This window comes from Athene cunicularia (genome assembly GCF_003259725.1).
Source record: "Athene cunicularia isolate RWA chromosome 1 unlocalized genomic scaffold, athCun1 chr1_part2, whole genome shotgun sequence".
Classification (NCBI taxonomy): domain Eukaryota; kingdom Metazoa; phylum Chordata; class Aves; order Strigiformes; family Strigidae; genus Athene; species Athene cunicularia.
Window position 1 is genome coordinate 73581609 of NW_020799092.1, and position 27176 is coordinate 73608784.

General features: G+C 37.5%; 1 protein-coding gene across 1 annotated transcript in view; it reads right to left on the reverse strand.

Moving 5' to 3' along the window:
* SEMA3A (semaphorin 3A) overlaps positions 1-27176 on the reverse strand; it is a 333234-nt gene that overhangs the window by 53764 nt on the left and 252294 nt on the right. The window contains exons 7-8 of the mRNA XM_026868121.1: positions 12921-13014; positions 5494-5613 (exon numbers count right to left, since the gene is read on the reverse strand). Of these exons, the coding sequence (XP_026723922.1) occupies positions 5494-5613; positions 12921-13014 (214 nt within the window). The remainder of the gene's footprint in view (positions 1-5493; positions 5614-12920; positions 13015-27176) is intronic.

Genomic DNA, 27176 nt, shown 5'->3' on the forward strand with positions numbered 1-27176 from the left:
AAGGTTGTTTAAATATGCCCTTGTAAATTTATGGGAATGCAGACCTGGAAGAGACTTGGTCTACTCACTGAAGTCCCTTGCAGTGTCAGACAAGTTTGCTATATGATAACACATAAAATGTTATCCAAATTCCCCTTAAAATCAGCTAGGCTGCCTCAGTGACTACTATTGGGCAGCATTTTTTAACTTCATTCCCCTTATGCTTTAATACTTCTACTTTGAAGATTAAATATATTCATATGCAGTTCATAGCCTGTTTGGTTGTTGTTTGGGTTTGTTTTGGTTTGGTTTTTTTTGGGGGGGTTTAAATGTCCTTTATTTAAATAGCTCTTTTTTTGCTGGAGATTTATTGTATTTGGAGCATCCATCACCTTCTTTCTCCAAGAATACCTTAGATGTACTTTGTGAAATAAGCCCTAGGTACCAGGATAGATGAGTCCTGTCTATGCTGGCAGGTCAGCCATTTTCCACTTCTGGTTACCTTCGTGGCATGCCTTTTAGTGCCTTCTATATATCCGGATTGGGAATGTGTAGGAGGTGAGATGGAAAGTGGGAAACTAGGAAGGCACTGAGGGACAAGGGAGTGGCACAGAAGAGTGGGGTGTCTGTGGGTATAGTATATGGTATGGCATCTGTAGGTGGGAAAAGTGTTTGGTGTGGGTGATGAAAGACAAATTATAGATTCAAGGATGCAGCAAATTAACACATCCAAGTCCAAGCAAAAGTAGTTGCAAGAAAACATATATTAATTTCTAAAAATCTTGACACATTTAATACATTTTATTAGAAAGGCAAAAAACCTAGAAACTAGCTCCAGTCTTGTCTTTCTGTTGCCATACATTCCTCTACTGTGAAAGACATATATAGTCAAAATTATGCGAATATGTTGCCAGTGCTGGGACATCCAACAAACTGCCATAAGCGGAAACAACATAAAGCAATGGCTAAAGTTCTGTATGAATGCCAGGAGAGTATCAAGTCCATGTTTCCTGCCTTAGAGCCTGTGAAATTTAAGAGGGCATTTTCTTTTTTATTGAACAGTCGCTCAGCTTCTATAATTCTCAGCTGTTTATGTAACCGTAAAGTAAAGATTACCAAGGACAATAACCCCAGGGGACTAAGCACAGCTACTTCCCCACTTTAAAAATTAAGCCATGGAAAGTATGCTAAAATAATATCATAGAGCTGGTTAAAACCCATAAAAAGCAAGGAAATTCCAAGTCAAGGCTGGAAATCCAGACTGACAGTCTCTCTTAACCCCAGGTCTAATAAAGAGGGAGAGCAACACCAGTATTCTCTCACTTTTCTGGGGTGCAAACCAGATTCAGACTATCTTAATGCAGCTTTTGTGATTTCATTTCCTTTTGAATCTTCCACAGCCTAACTGCTCTGCTTTTAAAATACATGTTTATGGTTAGTAATTTTACAAAATGTTAACAAGTTAAGGCCAGATCCACTGTGCTCAAGTCAGGGAAGATGAGAGTGGCTCCACACTTTCTTTCCACCCCCCTAATCTTCAGCTCAAAAACTTCCTTCAGTACATTGCTTTTGCATTGCTTAGCATTCGCTTTGGTACACCGCACTGTCATTTCTGCCTTCTTGCCTCCAGCCGTGCCCTCAGCCCTTCCACGAATGCTGCTGCAGATGGTGTACAGCAAACGCTGTGTGTAGTTCACCAGGGAACAACCTGGTACCAAGGTAAGCTGCTCCAACCTGCTCAGGACTCCTACCCTTCTTTTTTTATCACTGAAGCAGGACCCTACATACACTTTGTTGAAATAACACTAGCTTCTGATGTCTCTGAACTATAAGAGGCAATGGCACATTTAAAGGAAAACATGGGGTTTGCCTATAAGCAAGATATCTGTGTAACATCAAAGCCATTGCTCCTTATAGTATAGTAAAGCTGAACGAGAGATGTTTTTTCAATTTCAGGATTTTTTTTCCTGAGAGTTCGAAACTATTCTTGACCCTCACTGGGACCAACTAAGACTGTCAAAGCTTTTTGTGCAGAGGAAGTCCATGCGCTTACCAGAGGAGCCAATAATGTCCAGAGTGAGTATATACATGGCTTATAAAAAAGTACATGATTCAGTCTGGGGCACTGAACTGCAGCTTTTCATACCAGGATAACTTCCCTGAGCACCAACTCATTTTACTGTGTTTTTGCAAATGCCTCCATGTCATATCTGGCCAACTCTATATCAATAATTAAATATACACTGCTACAGTGACTGATGTATGGTTCCCTACCTTCTAGATGAATGCCCCAACTACACAGCTATAGAATCAGTCTCCCTTGCTTTATTTGGCCTGATGACTGTTTAATTATTTATACAAAACGAAATGTGTTTAGAAGCCTGTGAGTATATAATATCTTTAAAAGACTTAAAAAGTCTTTAAGAGCTGCTCATCAGCACCTTCCCTTGGGCTGGGCACAGTTCAAAGCCTTCTTCCCAGCAACATTTAACTTCTTATAGAAGGTGGAGCATCTCCAGTGTGTGATTCTGTAGGAACTCTGTGTTCATACTGAAATCCAAAGAACTTAATTGCTCTGTGCAATGCTGTCCTACTTTTATGACAGTTCAGGATGATATTTAAACTCTGGGAAAAGTTTGCAAGTTCTTCACGTGCAAGTGTCTTCTCCTCTTCATTTTTGGTACCAAACAGCTGTGTTTTCTGCACCTTGTCATCTCTGATCTTAGCCTTAGTATGGGAAAAGCAGTTTCAAGCTCCTGCTCTGAATGAAGTTAACATTAGAAGGATGTTCAACTGGATGTCTCACCTCCTAGTTATTAAACTCTACAGAGATGAGGATTTCTTTGTGAACTGCTGATTTTATCCACCTTTCAGTCCATTAGAATAGTGGTTTTTAACCTGAGGCTAAGCACACTGCAGAAAGCAACTAGGAAAGCAAACTCACCACTACATAGTAATCCATGTCTTTACTAAAATATGTATAAAGACCTGCAGACTTAAGGTTCAAAATCAGTTTATACAGAGCTTTAAGAAAGCAGAGTACACCTCATCCTTCAATGAAAGCTTGTTTCATTAAAAGTATATGTACTTTAAATATGTGCAAGCACAAAGCTTCTTTTATATTAAAATAGACAAATGACAAGAGAAAAAAAAAAAAGACAAAAAATAAGAAAAGACTGGCATGCCTGCAGAGTTTCAAACCCAAAGAGTTGTAATGTTTGGATTTCCCTGTTAGATGCTGAAATTAGGAGTACTGTGTGGAAAGGCTTCCAGGATCTTATCACTGTGAAATTAACAGTAAAGTCATAGAGTCTTTAATAGGAACATTGTGCAGATTTTAAGCCAACCTTTCCATACTAGGAAGCTGAATTTATTTATTTACAATGGAGAAATAGATAGATTTTTAAAATGTACTTAAGGATCATTCTCTATTAAATTATAGACAGTTATGTGAATTTTGAAAGGACTCAATTTGATACTTTTTTTTTTTTTTTTCAAATTAGCTACAGGAATATAGTGTAAGAATTAGACTTAAGAGTTGAAAATTGTCTTTACCCTGTGCTATGATAAATACTGCCTTTCTACCTTTATGCTCATTTTGGACAATGCTTAAATTCTAGAGAGCTTGAGGTTCATCAGCTCTTTGTGTGCAACTATCTTCTCCTCTCCATCTTCAGCACAAAGCAGTTGTAGTTTCTTCACCCTGTCAGATGTAACCTTAGTGCTAATTTGGGAAAAGCAGTTCTCACATTTAGTGCTGAAAGACTGATAACTGAATCCACAAAGGAATGACACGTTTTCAGCGATGAAGTACAGGGACTGTGGACAATGCCCATGCTTTCCCACTGCATAAATCCTCCTGATTCTGCTGTCATTGTGCAAATCTACCACACACAATTAGATTTTGCTTGCGTGATCAGACTTTATGTCATTACGACTATCAGAATAAAAGTGGGTGTTGTGTTATCTTTAAAATATTATTACTCTACCAGGTACCAAGATAGATGGATATGTCTATAACCCTTGTACTTTACTGTCTCCTGAAGTCCAGAAATCTTGTCTGTTATTATAATAAAGTAACCCAATGAACAATATTCCTGGGTTACCGGGCAAGCATGGACTGTAGAACGAAAATGGGATAGAGCTGAATCTGTACTCACAGTAGTCCACATGAATTACGACAAAACTAAATTTAACAGGACAAAAATTGGATTCATACAACTTGTCGTATTAAAATACATAGAACTCGTCAAATACACATTTATTTGATACATGTATCCAATGCATACGTCATACATAGAGTTGTGTATCCAACCTGCAATACCGCTTTGTGGTTTTAATTATGAGTCAGGGGTTGGTTTTGTTACAGATTGTATATACAGCTAATATGATAACCAGTATGATACCAGAAGTTCCTGACTGTAGCTAATAAAAAACTGTGCTGTTAAAATCTAGTCTCCTCTTACACATAAAAAATTTGTGTCAACAGTTTGCACTAAATTGCAAAACCACATAAGAAAATCTGGACCTCAGCAGAGACATAAATAATGTGCTAGGAGTGAAAAATATCTAACAAAATACTTTGTGAATTCAAAAACAGGAGTGCAGATGCAGGCAGTGTGTACAGCAACAGTGGCTAGTTAACTCTTCGAAAATTAAAATATAAATTAACTCAAGAGTAACTGCAGTTAGTATTACTGGCTCACTTAAATCAACTGTCAGCTTTTTCAAATGATGAATTCTCATTTCCGGAATGCTCATATCCCTGCATAACTAACGCCAAGTGTAATTCCATTTAAGCTATTAGAATTTTGACTTCAGTAGAACTTGGATAGAGTACTCAGATGCATTTTAAAGAATTTTGGTACATGAAGCCAAAACCAGATTTTCTCTGAAACGACCCCTCTCTCCCTATACACACAAACAAACAACTACGGGCCTGATTAGTAATATCCATACAATAATGTAAGCTATTGTGCCTTGTTAAACTATTGAATATTTTGAAACCCAACAGTTGGGAATGCCCAGGACCCCTCTCAATTTTTCCAAACTATTGACGACTCTGACCAGCTCTAGAAGCTCTGCTGATTCACTGCCTGTTGGACTTTGGTGGCCAGTGTCAGATTCTTTTCAATCTAGTGAAAATTAAAGCCTGAACAAGGCACAGTCCTGCCCAAGGCTCTGTAGCTACTTTGTGTTGACGTGTGGCTGATGCCTCCACAAGCCTCAAGCTTCTGTCCAACTTGCACTCTACAGCAATCTGCTCCTGTGACACGATCGTGTTAGCCGTAGTGTCTGTATATGTTTTAAATTTAATCACACTCCACAAATCTCAATGTAATTAAAACAAAAATGCTTCTTTATAAATCACTTTTCATTAGTTTAGCTGCTTTAAGACAAAATTCTGCTCCATAAAAGAGGGGTGTATATGTCACAGATGTTGCTGGAACGAATCTGTGTGCTGGTTTTTAATGGCTAGATGAATGTAACCAGATAAATGTACATTTTACATACCATTTAGCCACCGGGAGTCATGCTGCTCTGTTCTGATTGGATGATGATGCCCCAGAGTTCGGAAAATGGCAAAGTCCCTGCCCATGAAGTCTGCTGCTGTGCCAGAGTACAGTTCTCCATCTGTGGGAGGATGTAATTGTAAGCAACATTTTTCAATTTTCCAGTCATGGTAAGTCAGAGAAAGCTGTCAGTCCTATGTTTATATTACACTAATAGGGATACTGAGAAAATTACAAAGCAATAAGCATATGCAATGTATTGTCATTGAAAAGATATGATTAGACCCACTTCCCCACTGCAAAGCTTAACTGTAATCTCTCTCAAATGAGCTGTATCTCCCAACTGCTAGTGCAGCCGCTTTTCAAAAATATGTTTGGATTCTTAGGTTGGAACTGGGACAGTTCGTACACCTATCCCTGGCAGGCAGTACCCCCAAAAACCTACCTAACTGTGAAGTTACCCTGGTTTGAATAGGAGTTTGGACCGGACACATCCAGAGGTTTCTCTCATCATCCTGGGGTTCTGTGACTCTGTGTTGGGAATTAAAGAGTCCAGCTCATTTGCTCTTGGTTCAGAAAGTACTCAAGACCCTTCAATTTTTAATATAGAAACTGCCTTTTGCTTTGGTTGGCTAGTTTTTTTTCATTCTTTTTTTTTTTCCCTCTGAGCAAGCAGATCCTCAGAAAACATCTTTTCTATCTTCTACAGGAAAGACAGAACATGCCTTTCTCCTTCAGCCACCTTTGCAACTGTGATACTGGCAAAGGGCAACAGCTAAGGGAGAGAATAAGTGAGATAATTTCCTGCTACTTCAACCTGAAGCATATCACAGTGAACAAGTGAATTAAAAATTGACCTGTGATACTTCAGCCCCTAAGTGGCACATACATAGCATAGCTGGAGATGAAACTTATAGTATTAAAGTCCCAGTGTGCCCCATCTCAGCCAGTTAGAAGTATCATGGAAGAGACAGAGAGAGAGACAGTCTAAATTCCAAGGACCAGGTCAAGTTAAATACCTGCCGACTGGTAGACAGAATAATAATAATAATAATAAGTACATAATAATCAGATCCAGAGAAAACATCCAGGGATCCATGCACAACACATGTCTTTCTGGCATTAACGTAGAGCTTGTCCATGAAATTACTCTGAACTGAAAATGATAAAAATGCAGTTTACAGGACTGTGACCTTTCGTATGTGAAATGAGATACTCTACCCTATACTTTTAATAAGGAACTAAGGAACTTTTAGTAAGGAACTAAAGGGTATTATTCCTTCCAATTACAATCTTAAATGGGTCCTGTGAAAAAGACAACTGTGAGGATAAAATAACTCTATCTTTAAGCTAAGGTAATATAGGTAATAAGGTACCATATCCTCATGTTAAAACACTCTTTAGGAACAAGTTTATAATTTTCATGGCAATTTTAGGTATTTCCATGGTGGGACAACCAGATCCAAGCATGCCTATTAGATATCACTGCATCTTTTCTGCAGAACACTGACACCACGAAAAATTATCAACTGCCCCTACAGTGGCTCTGTACCATATGGTAGTCATGAAAGTCAGGAAGGGTGAAAACATGATAGCGGTAAGGCGTGGAATTGAATGAATTCACAGCAGAGATTAGAAGCAAATAGACCAGTAGTGCCCAGCAGGAGGTGTAATCAGAAGTGAAACAGAAAAGCATATCATTAATTAATGATTTATCATTCCTCTATGTCATTTTCAACTTCTTTTAAGCGGGAGACAATCACTTAATTATAGTGATTATTATGTACAGGGTATGCAGCTGAGATTTTAAAGAACATAAAATCTTTTTGCTTGTGAAAAGGGCTTTGATGCTACGCTTAACCTTTCTTTAACCTTATCTCCATTTTCTCATCTTTCAGTCCCTAGTGAGTTCTGATAAATCAATATAAAACAGAGGGGAAAAGAATCAACCAACAAGCCCTATTGCTTCCTTGTTATCAACAGATCTAAAGGTCAATCAATCAAGAAAAAAAAATTATATTTATTAAATGAAACATAGCTCAAAACCTCATTAAAATTAGATATTGCAATATGTAAAATTGTAAGGTTCTTTAGCACCTGAGCTTCTAATTCAATATATAAACACCACTGAAAGTAATATATCTTCCAGGTTTGTCTCAGTTCAGCCCAAGACTTTTTCATGCCACCAGGCTCTTAGGGCTGGTACATTTTCATCAGTGGTGACAGAGTAAAAGTTTTGCCGATGGGCTTCAGCATGTTCCAAAGGGGGAAGGGTCCCTAGGAAACTAGCTGACTGTGCTTTCTACTATAACATCTCCAAGTTTCAGCATACCTAGACCAGTGCCTGCAGTTTGAAATGATTTGCTGTACTCATGAAAAAAAGGGGATTTTGACTTCTCCCAGATAGAAATACCAAGGAAGACCATTTATTTTTGTAAGGCTTTAGATAATTTTTGGTAACTTCAGGGTGAGCCCTAAGTCATGTCCTAGTGTTTTGCCAGTTATCAGGCCTAGCCTAGCATAAAGGACACAGCCAGCATAAAAGATGAACCAATAACCAAATCATGTTTGATACAAAAGGGTCAGTACATTGGTGAGCACTGGAGGTACAAACAAGTCAGTCAGGTTATACATAACTGACATCAATCCCACTGACCCCAACAACAACACCACACGACTAACAATGGGTGGAATAAATGGTGAAATGCAGTCTCCCACAGAAGGGACAGGAGACAACCAAGTCAACAGACCAAACACATAAGACCAATGAAGCCACACACTGAATCTCTACACAGCCCACGTTTACAAAGGCCATACCTGACTGGAGCCCAGTCCCAGGGAAGCAGGAGGTCCTTCCCCAACAGGGAACTCTGCACAGTGCCTCCACCTCACACACAGACACTGCCCCTCCTGCCAGTGGTCCCAGCTTTTATCCCCAAGTGGGACACCTGACCTTTGCTTACTTAATGCAGACACCTGGGGCTCCTTTACCTCATGGCTCTCCCTGCCAGGACGGCCGCTCCCTGGAGGGAAGACTAAAGGCAAACTCACCCCCTTTGGGAAGGGCTGTGGAAATCACCCAGATGTCAGCCTTAATTTGGGGCTCAGGGTTGAAACCCCAGCATTTCATCCAGATGTGTACATCCTTCGAGTTAGTACTATTCAAAAGCTATATGAGGGGTTTGTATACTGTCTAGATAGATGTACATTAATCTTTGTTTCCCTTTGCAGCCCTTCTTTTGGACTGAAATTTACTCACTGCTAGTCTAGAAAATTATTCTCTTATGTCATTGTGCTATTTCCACTGTCAGTAGTTTTAAAATCAGTTTTCACTAACTTTAAGAAGAAAGTGGAAATGAAGAGTTTGAAAACTGACAAACATTTTTGAATGGGAAAGAATGAAGGAAAAAAGAAAAAAAAAAAATTCCACTTTGTATTTCCAGCTCAGCAGCATAAAGCAACAACTGTCCAGAACAAGCTGATGGCCTTCAGTTTGCATAGGAAAAAGCTCTATGTATTGGAGAGAAAGCATTTTATCCTAAAGGAGTGGCATGTTGACATATGAATGCAAACAGAAAAACATATATTGACTTAACTAAATAAAGAGACAACAATTAAAGTTCACAGTAATTGGATTTTTTTGGGAGGACCCATTTTCCTGCGTGCCGTACATAGGCAGCATGGAACTGTGAGGACCTCTACAAGTTAATTAGATACAAAGATGTTAAAAAATAAGCAGTATACATTTATTTAATTAATTGGTTTTATTCAGCTTTTTAAAAAGATTGCTTTCTTAATAAAAAAATATTTTTGAGAGTACAGAAGAGTAAGCTTCCTTTTTGAAAGAAATAAGAAAGTTCAATGGATAGGGAACATAAGCAAACACAAGCCTTGACTATCTCAATTGGTAAAAGGCTTCCCAAGTGAAATCTGCTATCCTTGTTTAGTAGGTTTATTCACTAAATTTAAGATTTTCAGACATACATGTTATTGCTTTGACTTCACTCCATACTTCACTAAAACATCGCAGAAAGTATGGTAACTCTAAACTGCTGAAACTCATATGTACTTAGTAGCTAATTTCTAATAATCAAGAAAATAAAGTTCTTCCTTGGTAAGAAGCCACTGTATTTCAAATCACATTGATACATATTTGGGAGTATTAAGGCACCTAATTTTTTTTAAAAAAGTTTTTAGGGTTTTTTTTTTTAAATAATCAGTGAGACACGGGAACAAAAATGTCTTTGAGGATTCTGGATCATTTGAGCTTTTGAAAATCCCAAAGGGTGATTTCCTAAAGAGCAACAAACTGAAAATGGGGCAATACTGTCTCCTCTGAGGTTGTTTGTATTTTTTTTTTCATCTATTCCCAATACAATTGCTTTAGACTAATACATTAAGTGATATTTTCTCCAGTGACTACATTATTTGAAAACCATGCTGTCTCTCATTTCCCTCCTGCCCTGGAATACACACGAGTGGTGCCCAGGAACTGCTTAGTCTCTACTTTTTCATGCATTTGTCCACTCAAATGGAGATTGTTTAGTTATCAGCATATAGATGGGAATATCTGAATAATGTCTTACATTATTAAGAACTAGTTATATCATATTCCCAGCTGGCGATTACTTTAGAGTAGGGTAGCAATAACAACCTTTAATGAACAACTCTTTAAAAAATAATGAAAAATGTTTGCAGGTGGATGGAACAAGGAATGTATACTGGAAATATATTAGAAAAATTTAATAACGATGAACTGTTTGTTTTGGTTTGGATTTTTTTTCAAATATTATTGATTTCCATTTCTTTAGGAGAGAGGGAAAACTTAAGATCATTTTCATACTTATAGAAGTTTATTTCAGCTGAAATATAAAATAGGAATCCTGAGCAATAATGGCTATTAAAGATATTAAGTTACTTTTTGCAAATTAACCTTGGTGTTTTGCCCAAATTCCATCTTGGGTAATTACATTTCACTTCCCTAAGATTTACCTTCTAGTTATGGAGTCAAGAACATACCCTTCTTCCACACTTTGCAAAGTCTCTGTTTGGTGTTTGTGATGAAGAACAAAGGTTATTTTCCCCTTATGAATTTAACCATATAAATTAGTCGCACTTCTCAGCCTTCTTTTATCTTCCTGATAGTTACATTATGTTACTAATTATAACACCGCCTTTTAATGAGCGCTGGCTAATTGTTTTACAGAGTTGCCCTCTTGAACCTGAGATAAACCATGGTTGCTTATGAGGACAAATACTTCTGGCACATGAGGGGCCAGGAATAGCTGAGTTCATTCATCTCAGGAGAAGGGAAGAAGCAGTCCATCCGTGTTCTTCTTGTGAGGCATTTGTGGTCAAGAGACTTTCATGTCCCTATTCATGCTTCATCCAGTGCTACCTACTTCAGAGAGCAGTTGGACCAAACCTCTCCATGCAGTCATTGATTGGCCAGTTCATTCCCTGTTCCTCACCTATTTTTGGGGGAGGAAATTAGTTTGCCATGGGTCATCATTTTACCATAAAATTTATGCTTTTTCAACAAAGATAAGAGTAAGACACTGCGGCCCTGTGGTGAATCTGGTGTACACTTTCTGAAATATCAGGGGAGCCTTTGCAGTAAAGGACTGAAGTATTATAGTCAGTAACACAATATGACCGTGAGGCAGCTATGAGGAGGCAGAGAAGAAACTGTGTTCATATTCAGGATGTGGGAATGTTAATTTTAGCTTCACCCTGAATTTTGTATAAGTCACTGAAGTAGAAATTAGTCACTGGCTTTGAATGTTGAATTTGTGCCATTTTCTATAGTGCTAATACACTCATGACTCTAATTGAAGCCTGATTCAAAACAAAATATCATACTCAGTCTAATGTTTATTACGAGGAAAAATACATGGAGTGAAAATTATAGTGATAGGAAGTGGGCTCAAGAAAGCAAAGATGTTTTAAAGACATGAAATCTAAGCCAAGGGAAATAAGATAATCATATTTGTGCCGGACTGAGTGAAAAAAAAAATAAAATAAAAGAAAAAAAAAAAAGAATGTGAAAAGCTAGACGCTGTTGACTTTGTGCAGTTGCATACCGGGTATACCATGTAATACTGGCTTGTCATCATTCTCTTTCTTTATTGTATATTAAAGTAAATAGTAAAGCTATTCCCTTAAGAGTAGCTCTGCCACAAATTCAAGTCGCTCCAGGCACTAATTTATACACTGGCCTTTCACACACACATTTTTTTCCTTTCTGTTTGTACAGGGTACAAGTTGGAGCAAGATATGTCTTTCCTGTTTTTCCTGTTAGAAAGTGCATGTCCCCAGGGTTGCTCATCACCTGTGATCATTAGGGGCTTCGGAGACTGGGAAATGAGGCACACAAGACTAAAGTTTTGTCCCTGTCTATTTTGAATAGCTTAATTTTAAAATGTAATGTAAATATAGTAAGAGTAGATGGTAGGCCAGGCCCTAGACTAGTGATATGGACAAAGACCTGGAGAAACTAATGTATTTGGTTATGTGTCATTTCCCAGGGACTTCTGAGATAAGAGAATCTTCGATTTCCTGAAGCTATTGTTGCCCTGTTGGACTTGAAGTGGTAATAAAATGACAGAAAGTTACACCTTAAGGATAAAGTGGCTACACCTAGGCAGAATCATTAGCAAAGAAGAATCTATTTCTTTCACCCTTAATTTCTTCTCACAAAACATCTTTTTGCCTTTTTTTGTAAAGGAGAAAGAAGAACAATGAACACAATTCAATTAGGTAAGTTAAACCAATTAGATAAATTCAATCAATTGGATTAGTTCAATTAGATTAACACAGTCCAGGTGCTCTATACTTACATAGTCCATGAAATGAGGTATTACTAATTCAGAAATTCCTAATTTATTGAAATCCCTCTGTCCTGGCCAGAAGTTTAATTGTATTCACTGTCAGATACATCTCAGCTGAAACATCATCTTAAGGCCTAGACCTGTGGCTGCTTGTGTATCTCCAGCTCACATGTAGGTATAGTTGGGTGATAGACCCTCCTTGGCAGCAAAACTGATGCAAGAAATAATTTATTCCTGCTCTCACTTTGCTCTCAGTTGTGCTGGTGCAACTGTCAGTGTGGCCAGACTGTGAACTGGTTGATTAAAATACCTGCAGAGCACTTAGCTCTGAGGATGAGAAACACTTTGCAGAATCAAGATCTTACAGAGGTATAAAGCGGTTCTTGTGTTACCTGAATCTTGGCTTACACACACCTTGTTTCTCAAGACAGCTGGGACAATTATATTAAAAATGAAACCAGAATGACTTTAGCCTGGAAATAAAATGCATAAAACAAAGCCCCATCGTAGGTGCTGCAAGGAGAAAAAAGAGAAGCAGAAACCTGACAATTATTTACAGTGAATGCACGTCTCATTGAACTTGTATTGTGGCACCTACCTACTAAAAGAGAAGCTGTGAGCAGTTTAGGATCATAAGGGCTTTTCCCTCGGCCATTTTCAAAATATGAATCTTCCATTCTAAAAATGTTGTCCTGTGGGGTAGAAAAAAAGGAAGGAAAAGCAACATTATATAACAAAAGAACACTGAAAATAATTTGAACTAAACAGAGTGCAGTATGCGTGAATCACACTGGGTGTTGTGGTTCCAGGAAAGTCAAATTACACTAGGTGAGGATCTGGCAAAAGTGCCCACCTTCTAATCAGTATTGTGCTGAAGGCTAGTCAAAAGCACAAATGCACATGCACAGCTTGTGTCTCATCTATTCCACTTCACTATAATTTCATTATATTTCATTACATTTCATTAAACTTTCATTAAATTCTTTTTGCTTTCACTGAGAATATAACTGAGTAATAGTAACTGATGAAGCTGGAATTTGAAGCTCTTTTCTGAAAGGAGATAAAACCTGTTTTTCACTGACTATACTTTTCTGAAATATCTTGCAAGTGTAGATTAGTACATAATACAATGCTAAATTCTGTTTTTCCTAACCTGAATATTTACTGACTTACTGTTTCATGTATCCTCAAATTTAATTTTAACTTCATCACAAGAGCTTTTTTTTTTATTAATATTTTTCAGTAATATGCAACAAAACTTTTAAATATACAAGCTGAGGGCAAAGCATATGGGAATATAAATCAAGATTAAAAAGGGCCTCAGTCAACACTAAGTCAAATTAAGGTCAGTAAATCCAAAGCAATGGGATTTTCAGTACATTTAATTACTTTAATTTTAACTGGTGGACCAAATCTGCCAATCAATTTGAATACTGTCTTTATCTTATGTTTTGCACTGAGGGTAAAAGCAGAATAGATGCTTTTTGCGCAGTAGACTTCTACATTCACAGAAGACTTGTGAAGACCACACTGAAAACTAAAATTTCCATTTCCCACCTGCACTGTGGTTAATTTGCATTGCATTGTGTTAATTTACACTGACGCTGTATTAAGTCAAGGACCTCCCAAGCTGGAACAAGCTCTATCCCCCAACAGTTTCTCTCGTTATTTAGGCCTCTGCACACAATTCTCTGTTGCTTTTAGCTGAAAGTTCTCTATGAGGTACATGCTGGAGGACTTCCTGTAACCAATATTTGCAGGACCAAGTAGCTTGGGCTGTAATAACAACCACAGCTTGATATAGCCTCCTTTTTTCATATTGACTGATCAGGTATCACTCATCTGTTTTAGGAAAATAAACAAAAAAATAACTTCAGAATATGTCTAATGTATGTATTGACAGTACAAAGCAACTAAGAAGATGATACAGTTATTTTTTTCCTATTTATTTCATAACAAATCAGCTCTTTACCTTGATTCTCAAGTCCCTACAGCACTTACTGCTTTCACAGACTAAGAAATCACCCCTTTCTTATTCTTGTCATCCCTTTCCAAAGACAGAATCAGAGAGGCTGGAAGGGCTCTCTGGATATTGTTAAGTCCAGAAGGACTTGAAAGAAGACTGTTGTCAACACTGGGTATGGTCAGTTTTGGTTTTGTCTTGTCAAGTCATGAAACCCTCAAGGAACGGAAACTCAATAACTTGTCTGGGCAACTTCCACTGTCCTCTTAGTGAAGCTTTTTTTTTTTTCTAAACTGAACTTTCTGAGAAAGAACTTATGGTTTTGGTCCTTACTATATCATCTCCCATGATGGCAAAGAGTGTGGGTTTTTCGTTTTTGTAACTACCCTTCAGGCAGTTACAGGTAATTCCTGAGCTGTCCCTTCAGCTTCACTTCTCCAGACTTAGTCTGAGGCTAGAACTTCATGAAAGCTACATTAGCATGTAAATTCCAGTCTTACATTGTTTTGTACATGCAAGTAAAATCTCAAAATTGTGCACAATACTTTCAACCTCAAGGGTAACGCTCCGGTGCTCAGTGCTGGAGACTTGGCACTCCACACTGCTGTGGAGGATGCAAAAAAATATCAACAACACGAATTTTATCCAGCAATTGCTTTGGTAATGTTTATTTAATGTGAAGATCGTTCAGACAAATAGCTGATGTCCTTCTCACGAGAAGTGAATTGAAGGATTTGGAAGCAGCGCTTTCCCTGGCACTCTGCCTTCCCCATCCTGCTCATCCATACTGAATCCAGGCATGGTCCAGGCCAGTGATCAAACATACTTCCAAATGGTATTATTTTAAACCTATTGAGTCCATGATTCCGTGAGTCACAGGCTATAATTTTTATTACAAGCTTGTTTAATTACATCATGCAAGCACTGTGTGAGTGTATTACGTATTTTCAAAGGAACATCAGAAAGTTTTTACATTTCACTCCATTTACTGGAGAAAAAGGTGAAAGGAAAATGAACTGTTAGCATGATAGTCTATCTGGAGGGGCTTACTGCACTGACAGATAAAAATTTGGACCCAACTTCGTGAAGTTTGAACCCAGAATTCAAGTTCAATCTCCTAAGGCATGTTCTTGTAGATGTAGTCGGCCTGATTATGTTTATACGGTCATCCTGTATCTGTAATATCTTGCATAGTATTAAATCTTTCTTTCACCTTCCCTTTCTTTCTATTTCTTAATAGTCCAGACACATTCCTTGCTTTTATCTAGAAATGAATAAATAATGAAAAAAACCTGTTTTTGAAAGTCTGCTGTATCTAGATCTTACACAATTAATAAAAGCAGTAAATTGAGGAGAATGCTAGACCTCATCTAAATAATAGAAAATGGCACTAATGCTACAAGCCATTAATGAAAAATATTATTATCAATCTATGTTTTCTTGGGATTTCTTATTAGTAGATGACAATTGCCCAACCAGTACACCAATGGATATTTGATAAGGCTATAAAGTCGGTGGCATGACAGTTAAAGCAGAATATATTCCCAAAATATTCCCATGTGTCATTATAAGACAAATAGGAAACAGATGTGGAAAGTGATTTGGTGTATGAAGAATCTGATTTTTGACTGTTTTCTTCTGGTTTATGTCACTGTAACTCTACTGATATTGGTGTGTAGCAGGCAAGAAAGGTGGAGAACTGGGTCAGCATAAGTCAGAGATGATCTACCCTTCTCTTTGTGTTTGTGGAATAAAACATTTGAAATAAGAGGCATGACAGGGAAATCCCACAGTGTTTTCATATTTCAGTTAAAATGCAATGTAGAGACATGTACTGTAAAAGTTTCCAAATGTATGGGTGACTAATAATGACAATAAATACATCACTGTTAAGTGCCAAATAAATGTATCACAGTTAGTCTGAGGCCCCAAGGAGTTTTGATAAGCACGCTGTAGGAAGTCTAATCTGTCACAAATAGGGCAACTTGCCCAAGTATCTTTTTGGATGATGAAGTCAAACTACTTCTACCTACAAACCAACAATAAATACAAGCAACAAAGGAATAAACTCTTTTCTATGTACTTCTCCACCCCCATTTTAAAAGCCTAGGAAGCAATGTGACTAATCACTAGTCTGTGACATTTGCACCCAAATTCTGCTCTGAGGTGCCGTAACAGCAAGAGAGGAGATGAGAAACCAGTGTCAGTATTTGAGGGTAAAATTTCATCTCTTCATTTATTAAAAAAAGGTGTGCTTGATCATTTTCTGGAGAGTTAGCCTCTGCATCAGGCTGGAAACTCAGGCTAAACTCCTGGTGTTATAAATCCTGTCCACGTAGATTACACCTGAAAGCCCGTGTGCAGGCAGCAGAGAGAGTGAGGGCTGCTCCTGGGTAATGACTCAGCACCAAACCGGTCTGCCGGGAGATAGCAAAGACCAAGGATTTGCTTGCAGACTTATGCGGGCTTTGGACTGTTGAGCTTGGCCTTCTTTGGCACAATACAGACAAGAGCTTTTATCTAAAAATTTTTTGTTCTCAGAAAAAATTCTGATCAGTTTATAATCTTTCTGCCTCTTGGGTTTTGCGGTTAATTGAATGCAAAGAATGATAGCGCAATGAGTCAGCAAATACCTTAGCCATAAACTGCAAGAAAAATCGTGTATTCACCAAACGCTCACTGTTTCAAAGTTTTGTGAGGGCTATTATAAAAACAAAGACAGCAATTCACGACAAAGCAAGTTTGCCAGGCTGGATTAAATTCTCTAGAAATGCAAAAAGAAAAGAAGATTTTCAAAGAAAGGTCTTTGTAACTCAACAATTAGTCCAATTTATTGTCCAAAACCCTTTAGTTGCGTTGGCAGCCCAAAAGGACATTACTGTACTTCAAACCTTTTTCAGGATCCTTGTAGTTTTAGCTAGGCTTTCAGGCCTTGCTGTAGCACGTTTTATTTAGTTTGTGCTGGGTTTAGGTTTATATCTCATTGATGCTTCTCTACAATCCATAATACGGAATCCTACTGAAAATGAGATTGTTTAGGTTTTGAAATTCCACAAATTCATAATGACAACAACTGACTGCTGGCTCATGGTATGGCACGAATTATTTCACCTAGTAAATGCCTTGTGTGGTTGGAGACTATGCTTCCGGCTCCCTAAAACACATGTTTTCCTGTAGCATGTAGAGAGATAGTTGGCAAGACTCAGGCAGAAAGAAGTACATTTCAGTCCTGGAAAAGTAACATAAAAGTTATTCTTTAGCCCGATGATCTGCCATTTCAAGGCTCCAGAGGTTTGCTTTCAAATGGCTGAAATACAGCTGAAATAATGCTCCGTATCATGATACTGAGTGGTGACAAGACATTGCTGTTTGACAAGATTTATTTTATATCTTACTATTGAACAGCTTCAGTCAGGCCAGTGTACCAATGTACTATAATATTATATATACATATAAATATATATATACACCAACTGTATACATATATATGTATATATACCCAGTATGATAATTTTATGCCATTTTTGTATCTTTGTCAGCAGCTAGACCACCCAGAACTGTCTCAGCAAGGACAAGAAAAAGGAAAGCATACATTAGTTGGGTTTGGTATAAAATAAAATAACAAACTAAACTAAACTAAACTAAACTAAACTAAACTAAACTAAACTAAACTAAACTAAACTAAACTAAAACTAATAAAAACATCTTTCCTAGTTTAGTACTATTTCTGGTTTCTGAGAAAACATGTGGCCAGTGAGGAAAATCTAACCTACCAGAATTTACAGCACTAACTACTGAGTTTAAGGGTGATTCTTTTTCCTGAAACTTTTCTGGCAATTCACACAGAAACCATCCCCCAATTGCACAGCCTAATGCAGCAAAACCACTGCTGGTCATTAACGCATCAGTGCTGGTCAATAATGAATCAATGCAGGGCAAGCAAATGATCTGAAGAGGCTGTGTTGATGGAGTGTGTACAGCTACTGAGAAGGTATTACTGGTTTAAATTATAAGAAATAGAAGATGTAGAAGGGTTTGACAGCAGTGATGCTCCCCAGCTGCTCTAATGCAATTGAAGGAACTCATATCCTTACTCTTGTAACCCCCAAACCACAAATAGAAAGGAGTATGTCTCCAGGGTATCTTCCAGGGGCTAACTGATCTCCACAACAAGCTGCCAAACAATAACATGGGATGGTGCAGAAACATTCAAGATGCCAAGAGCCTTAGGAACTATCACATCCTTTGTTTAATAAAAAAAGTAGAGTTGGCCACAGCTGTGATCATTATTGATGTTAACATTTCCCTTGCTGTTTTCACAGACTCTGCTGTGTTACCATGAAGCGTTTCATAAGAGAAATAGATTAAAGTGAAAAGAAAAAAAAAAAAAAAGAAAAAACAAACCACTCCAAAGGACTGCCAGAGTGGAGTGCCTGGAGTATGACAAGGCATCAAGAAGGGGTATCCATTTGGAGGACTTTAAAGGCAATGGCAATGTCTCTTAACAGAGTCAGAAGTTGCTGGCACCGAAATACTGTGTTCTTCAGTGTTGGTAAGAATAAAAGGGAAAGTCCCACTTCCCATTTAGAGAAAAACTTTCAGACTTGTTAAGGCTTGGATTTATCCCCTCTACACAGAGTCATTAATTGGGGTGGCTAAATTTGCTGCCCTAGTCATAGTCAGCAGAAAGCAGCAGGTTCCTCTGAGTGACGAGTCAGAGCAACTCAGAACTGCAGCTCCCAAGGGCAAGATCTCTCTTCACTGACCACAGAGGAAGCTTCATGCGAATTCAGGTCTGAGCTGAGTCTTTCTGAAATGAACACTGCTGAGGCAGCTGATTGGAGCCACCTGACTTTGAAAACAGACGTTGATGGTTTTGCTGTTTGATTTTTTTTCATTTTTTTTTTCTCCCCTCCAATATATTAATTGCATTGAATTTTTGATTTTCCTCTTGCCCAATGCAACTTTCTGTGCACACATTTTATGACTATATCGAGGATATTTCACAGTCTTTTAAGTACATTTCACTCCATGAGAAATGATTTATTTATGAATTCTGTTACTTTTCAAGAATAATTTTAAATGGAACAACTGTGCAGGATATGGCTATGTTGTTATTGTTATTATATTTCCTATTTCACACTTAATCTATTGAGTCATGAAAACTGTTAAATATGAGGACTTTGGTTTCAGGTTTGGGAATCATGCTGTTATGGAGCTTTTAATAAGAAACGTTTATTAAAGTCATCCCCATGGAATGTTTTATTTTTAAAAAAGTGCAAGTGCAAATAAATATAATGTGAGAAATTAGGCAAAAAATACAAATATTAAAACAAATGTAAATGTTGCAGCAAGTGGTAGCCATTGGGGAAATAGGTGAAAAGTGATTGAAGCAATAATGCAACTGTTTTAAATCATTAATTATTAAAAAAAAAAAAAAAAAAAAAAAAAAAAAAAAAAAAAAAATTTTAGTATTCAGGCCCCATATGCTATATGGTTTTTACCTGCACACATTTGGGGGATACTGAGCTGTGCAACACCTTTATTATGGCTTTTTTCCCAACTTGAGGCTTAGCTGAATTTAGTTATCGGAAACCAGTTTTAAAACCCTGTGGGAAATCCCTCCAAGTGACAGATCTTTAGTAAAATGCTGTGCCTAAGGAAAGGTCTTCAGCTTCTATATGAGGACCTGGTACTGTTACTCTCGGGCTGTTGTGCTGTGCTAAGGAGGATGGAGAAAAAACTTTATTGAAAAGCATTTACCTGCAAAACTGATCATGAGATCCTAAGAAGACCTGCCCATCTCTCTGTACCTGCCCTCAGGCAGTTGCCCTGCTTCAAGATCACTGCAAGACCTCTCAAACAGTCTCTGTATTAATCTGTGTCCTTTTTTCCAGACCCAGGAAATACTCTTTCCACTGAGCCATTCTACTTGTAGATATTCACTGAAATTTTGATACCTAAAAATCTTATTTTTAACGTTGATATAAAAGAGCTGCTGAGATAACACCCAGCTCCATGCTTCATTCTGTAGATTAAAGAATACAGAACAGAGCTCTTGATTTCTATTTCTCCTTTTATCCCAATATGTCACTCCTGCTGGAAAGTTTTCCTGGCTTATGATGTTCAGAAGATGACTTAAGATGCAGTAGACAGCTCTGGTAAGCACAAGTTTTGAAAACCTGTCTTGCTAAACTAAGGTGATTTTGGACCACTTAACCCCCTCAATAGCTCTCTTGCACTCAAATATCAAAAGTCCCACATTTTTCTGCTTCTGAAATTAAATGAATTAATATTTATTGTTACCATAAACCTTCGCAAAAAAATAGGAAATGTTTCCTATCTATCTATCTATCTATCTATCTATCTATCTATCTATCTATCTATCTATCTATCTACATAGATTTAATGAATTTAATGAAAGGGAAACAGAGCCAAATGGGCTGTTCAGGAACAGCTGGTTCAATCTATTCATTATTCCAAGTTTCTGATCTGTAAGTGCTTCTGCTTCTGATTGGAAGACAAACCAAGTGTCAATGTCGAGAAGTGAAGACTTGTTCACACCTGAACATACTAGTTTGCATACTAATATTGGTATTTATATGAAGGAAAGCGTCTTTCAAATAACTGTGCAACATATGTAAATAAAGGAAGGGCAGGCACAGTCAAACTGAGCAGCTGTTCAAAAAGAAGTATATGTTTGTGAACTTGGTTTTGCAATATTTCACAGGCTAAAGACTTACCTGACATTCTTCAAACAGTTTTTGGGGAATTTTTGTGTTAGTTTTTTAAATGATGTCACATACCTATTTGTACCAATTTTAAAGCATTGCCTAAATTTATATTTTGGGTAAAATATTGTTCTGGTTCTGAATAATACAAATATATGAGCAGACATGAAAAAAATCAAAAAATTTCATTATAGTGTCATTATACTACCTATCCCTTTAGAAAAAAACCTGCAAATATAGAGTGATCAGAAAAACAAACCCAAACCAAACCAAACACAGTTAACATGAATGACATGTTAACCTTGAGTGATTAGTGAAGACACCAAAAACGTCATCCCAGTGGCATATCAGGCACTAGATACCATCAAGGATATTGAACGATTCTCAGAGGACACTGAGAATTAGAATGCCTTTGTATTGCAACTTTCTGGGTTGTCAAGTGTAATACATCACCTAAGATCACCGTCTGGCTCATAGAGGATGACCTCTGGAAATATAACCACCATACAATGAGTGTCTGTTCTAGTCAAGTTATTAAGTGGTCTGCATATGTAAGCAATAAGATATACAAACCTAAAACCAGTACACATAACTGAACTGCATAACCTAAAAGTTTCGATTCTTTAAGTGTTCTTATTCTTACCCCCAACATATTTTCCATTAAAACCATTTGGAACAGATTCTAATTGCTTTAGCAGATTGTCCTATTATGTGAAATAAATTATTGGGCCATACACTATTACACGATTGTACTAGTTTTCTATGGCTATTTTTAGCATTCAAGACCACTGCTTTCCCCCTTTGTCTTCTGGATTTCCTGTATGTTATTAGACTGTGGTGAGGTCAGGCATCAGAGGAAATAACAGCAGAGCTAAGTCCTAGACCCAATGTTTTATGAATTACTGAGCATCAGTGATGTAATGGCAATAAATCTAACCCAGTCTCAGTCTTGTGTCCTGTTGTAAATAAATGAAGTTAGCAAAGGTGTTATTTTATTCAAGAGCCTTCCTGATGAGAACGAAAATGTTTCCCCCAGGGGATTGTTTGTAAAATTGCTTCTGTAATTAGCGTGCTGTTTAACAAGAGAAAGGTTCTCCAGTTTTCCTGGGGAACTTTCATGTCTGAGTCCAGGGTATCTTATTTACAACACAAAAACGACTGCAAATTGGGGAAGCAACATATAGAAAGGATTTAGTCAAGTGGAGTTAACATATAAGCATATGGCCAAGATTTTCTAATTTCCCAAGCGATTTTGCATGCTTCTGAGTTGGGCATCCAATTTGAGACTTGCTCAAGGGCTCTGATTTTCACCAAATACCTTCTTGGGCAATTTAAAATTCTGATACTTGAAACTGTTAATCACTTCTGAAAATTGAGGCATTGCTTTGCTTTTTAATTATTTGGGAAAAATCTCTAATATGAGCACACATCCTGACTAATATCTTCCAAAATCTAACTCTAAATGAGTGACACAATAAGGAGCAAGCCTCGAAACATATTAAAAACTCTTTTCCCTATAAAAAGACCTGCTGAGCATGCTTTCAGACAATTTGTGCAAGTAATGAAGAAGGGACAGTGAATTACACCCATAGCAACTACTGTAACAACTATTATGCTTTGGTTTTTGTCTCTGATACTGCAATCTATCTGCCACATTTCACTCAGAGAAGCCTTTAAAGTGTCAGGTCTAGCCCCGTGATTGATACATATTCAGATTTTTAAAAACCATAAACAAGGTCTGGAATACAGAAGCTGAAATTGTCGCCCTTTGGACAATTTTTCTTTTCCTGAGGTAAAGCTTAGATTTGAAATCTCTCCAATAAGCACTTCTTTTTTACCTTTGTTCCCTCCACTTGTTTTCAGTGTGACATGACCCAGCCCTTCTGCAGCCTCGTTTTATTTTTCTTCATTAACAAAAAATAATATCCTCAACATGTTAATAACTGGTATTGTGTTAGAGAATAACACATTTGAAAATCTAGCTTCTATTGTGCACATGAAGACATAACTAAGAGCAGACATAATTATAACCTCTCTCTGTGACAAGTTGCAATTATTCCTCATGGCACTGTGTTTAAGAGCAATGCATTTCTCATACAAGTTGGGGTTTTTTATTTAAAAAGTCAAGAATGTTTGATATTCTTTTCCCAGTGCAACAAAAACTTTGCTGACACAGAAACAGATGGATTTAAGTGTTTTTTGATTCAGGGTGACTGAAGAAAATACATTAAAATTCACTCCTTTATTCATTAACTTGCTTGCTTTTCTAGCACCCAGGAATACCCAGAAGGGGAGAGAGTCAGCAACGCTCGGAATATTTAATACACTCAGCTCACATGTCTATATATGTACACTCATGAATAGGAATGTGCAGTGTCAGTGGGGCTAATCAGCACCCAACCAGATAACTCAGTTACTGATATCCATATTTTAAAGAAATGCTGACTTTCATTTAACAGAACTTTGGCTCAAAATCCTGGCTGCTTCATGTATTAAGCTCATAGTGTCGTGTAGTGTAGTACAGTATATCACAGATCAACTTTGTTGACTAAAGCAAACTGACAAACAGCAAACTCACAGTAAAGTAGTTCTCCTTAAAGTTAATTTGATTTCTGGGATAATTTTATGTAACCAACTTTAATGGAATCCAAATGATTAAGTTATTCAGCTTTTTTTGAGAAAGAAAGATGACATTTAGATTACTTCACATTTTATCACCCACCACCAGATCAGGAGTGGTTATGGTCATGAACTGGGTTAGGCAGGACCTGTCTTTGTGCTCAGCGGAGGGTTAAGGACTGTAACGGTAAACCCAACAGACTGCAACTAAGGGTGATGCCATCCCAAATGTGGTGTGATCCCCAAGACCTTTGTGCATACCTTCTCAGGCCCTGCTCTCAGAGCTTCAACATGGAGCCCAGTAAAGTCAAAGAAAGATTCCCCTCAAGTTCAGTGAACGCCAGAGGAATCTTTCTCATATCCCTTGCCATGTTTACATGTTAACTCAAGGTCATAGCAAATCCTTCCAAATGACTATGAATTAAAACAGTTGTTCTCCATCACCATCAATTTAAAAGGTTTGAACTGACGAATAGTTGACTTCTAAACTTGCATCTGCACCATCACCCTTCTGCTTTTTGTCATCATTAAAGTAATGGCAATAAACACTAAGAAGAAAAATCATGTGTGTTCTTAATCCATACTGATTACTTGTCTTAGAATATCTGGCTGAAATGCAAGCTTCATTTGCATTTATGCAGATAAATGTTAAATGTTTAACTGCACTTAGCTGTTGATCTTTGAAATACATAATTACACACAAACACATACATGCACAAACAAAAATAATAAGACCTGAAGTATTAATCATCTCACTTGCTGTGCCAAATCACCCTTTTAATTTGTTATTCATAAACAAAAGCACCTTTAGACAAGGAGCTGAGTTGTCTCCTCAGCAATGCTGTGCAATCCCAGTGAAAGACCATATAACTAAAGAAAAAAGTCAGTTTTGGAGACTACCAAGCAGGGTGAATATCAGAAGGATCCACATGTTTTTTGCATATCCACAATAGAAATGCAGTTTTTAAGTCACTGGGTTGCTTCTAAGCCATCTTGTCTTAGTTTTAAAACTGGAGTGTTTCCCTCCTGTAAATTAGCCCTGGACCCAGAAAATCTGATCCTAATTCGTAGGAAAAAAACACATGCCTTTGTATTTATTCATTAAAATCTTCCCAGACCATCTGCAAGATAATGCTGCTCAGCTTTCTATCACTTTGGATGTAAACATTTCAATGGGAGAAGGTGTTTGTGCTGTTTGAGGCACCTTCTGAACTCTGCTGAGCTTATCTTTTCTTTACAGATGAAACTTTGTTTACCTAAGATTTGAACACTGATTACAGGCCCCTGAGAAACAGGAGACGGTTTTTGAAACATTGTCAACTATAATTGGTTCCTGTCGAAATGCAAGTAAAGGAAGAACTCAGAGGTATGGCCTTGTAGGGTAAGTGACCAAACATCTGCAATGATGCTGGAGTTTTCTTGTAAGAAAAACCTCACCAGGGCTAGCAAGGTCCACTAGTCCCATACTGCACATTTAGAGTTGCACAGAAAAACAGTGGGAATGAAACACATCTTTTCCCGTTCCTTTTCTTTTGTATGCAGGGCATTAAAATTAACACTTACAAATGGAATCTGAAATATAATAGCCCAGCTGTCTTCCTGTTTCAGGAGGTGTTAGTGGTAGCAGAGAAGTCAAATTGCAGGATTGCCATTTTGTTCTCATATCAGTGACTAAGCATCTGCTCCAAAGCCCATTCAGTCTATGGCACTCTCATCTTTCAGTGGCCTCTGCATTAAGGCCCCAAAAGACCAGAAGAAGCATCACTTTTTGTATCGGTTAAAGAAACAGGAATTTTAAAACTACATTTATGCCTGAAAATGTTTTATTTGTCAATGTTAGAGATAAAATCTCGTATTACTGACTGAAGGTAGCTAGTATAAACCAGAACAACTTGTATATTTATTTGAAGGACTTTCTGGAACTTTGTGTAAAGCTGTGTTCACTGTTTCCTTCTGTATCTTTCCACAGAAAGCAATTCTAAAAACACTAGTACGGTACCTCATTTTACAGCTCAAGAACAAGATTTTAAAGTCAGAATAGCTTTTCAAAAATTTAATTTTATTTTTTATGAATGAGGTCAATGCCCAGTAACAGTCAAAAAAGCAAATTTGATGTTAGGAGTTTCAAGGAAAGAAAGAAAGAACAAAACCAACAGTGCCTTTGTGCCTCTATAAGTGCATAGCACTCATGTATTTTCAGTACTGCATGATTACAGTCCTCTAACTTAGAAAGCATACAGCACACTGGAAGAGATACGAAGAAACCTGTTGTCTGTTCTGAAATAAGAAACTGTTAGGTAGAAGGTTTAAAACGAAATAAAGATACGTTCCTCACATGTTACAATTGGTAGGGCATGGGATGTTGTGGTTACTTAAAAGATGTATGAGCTCAAGAAACGCCAGTACTAATTCATCAAAACCAAGTCATTGAAAAGCATTAAACACAGAGATTCCACCCCTGGTTCAGGAAATCCTTGAACAACAAGTGCTGGAGCCTGGGAGACTATATCACTAAGCACTGCTGCATGCTCGCCTCCTCATTCTCTTCCAGTGGCATCCATTATGGGCCCTTGTGAGAACCGAGATACTGGGCTAAATGAGCCTTTGGGCTGAACAGATTTGCCTGTTCTTATGAAATGAGGCAGAGAGAAATTAGGTAATTTAGCCAGGAAATCTATGCCAAAGCAAAAAGCTAATGTTCTAGTCCCTGAGCCTTGTCCAGTGCCATAAACAAAAGTATATAGTCCTGCCTCAAATCCTAGTAAAGCTAAAGGCAGCTGAGCTTACTCAGCACATGAAAAACTATGCACAATGTGCCAAGTAAAACTGGTAAGGATCACTTGTGATGGGAAGAGTGAATCAGCCGTTGTGCCCAGTCAGCCTTTAGTTTCCCTGTGATTCCCAAGGAATATCTCAGTCGGGTTCCCAATGCACGGATAAATTGCCATATGCAAAGAGCCACTTGTTTTTTATTCCCTTGAGTTTTACAAGAACCAGCAGCAGAAGCAAAAAATCCCTCTCACAGTTTTCCAACTCTATAGCAACTTAATTAGATAAACAATCATATAAACAAAAATTAAAACTAAAGAGGTCATTTAACTTACAATAAAGATCAGATAATGCATGCCTCAAAATTTCAGAGAGAGATAAGTTTGGGGTTTTTTAACCGACTTTTATGATTCATGTACAGTCAGTGGAGATTCATGTGACAGTATTATTCTAAAATGTTCCCATCACATCCAACGCTTATTAAAATAATCTAATCTGTTTAAACATATTGGAGGGAAGAAGAGCTGATATGTAATTATCTCCTTCCCTAAATTGTTCTTTGGTTTCAGGGTTCAAAGATCCACCCAGTTTTTGTGTTAATAGACAGCACTGATGTCACTGGGAGAAACAGAATGGAAGATAGAGGTGCAGGCTGAATTTGAAGATAAATTGAATAAAAACATTAGAAACCACTGGATAAGAAAAGCAAACAAACATCCAACAAGTCCACCTCTGGTTTCATAACTCTTTCTTGTCTCTTGATGTATCATAA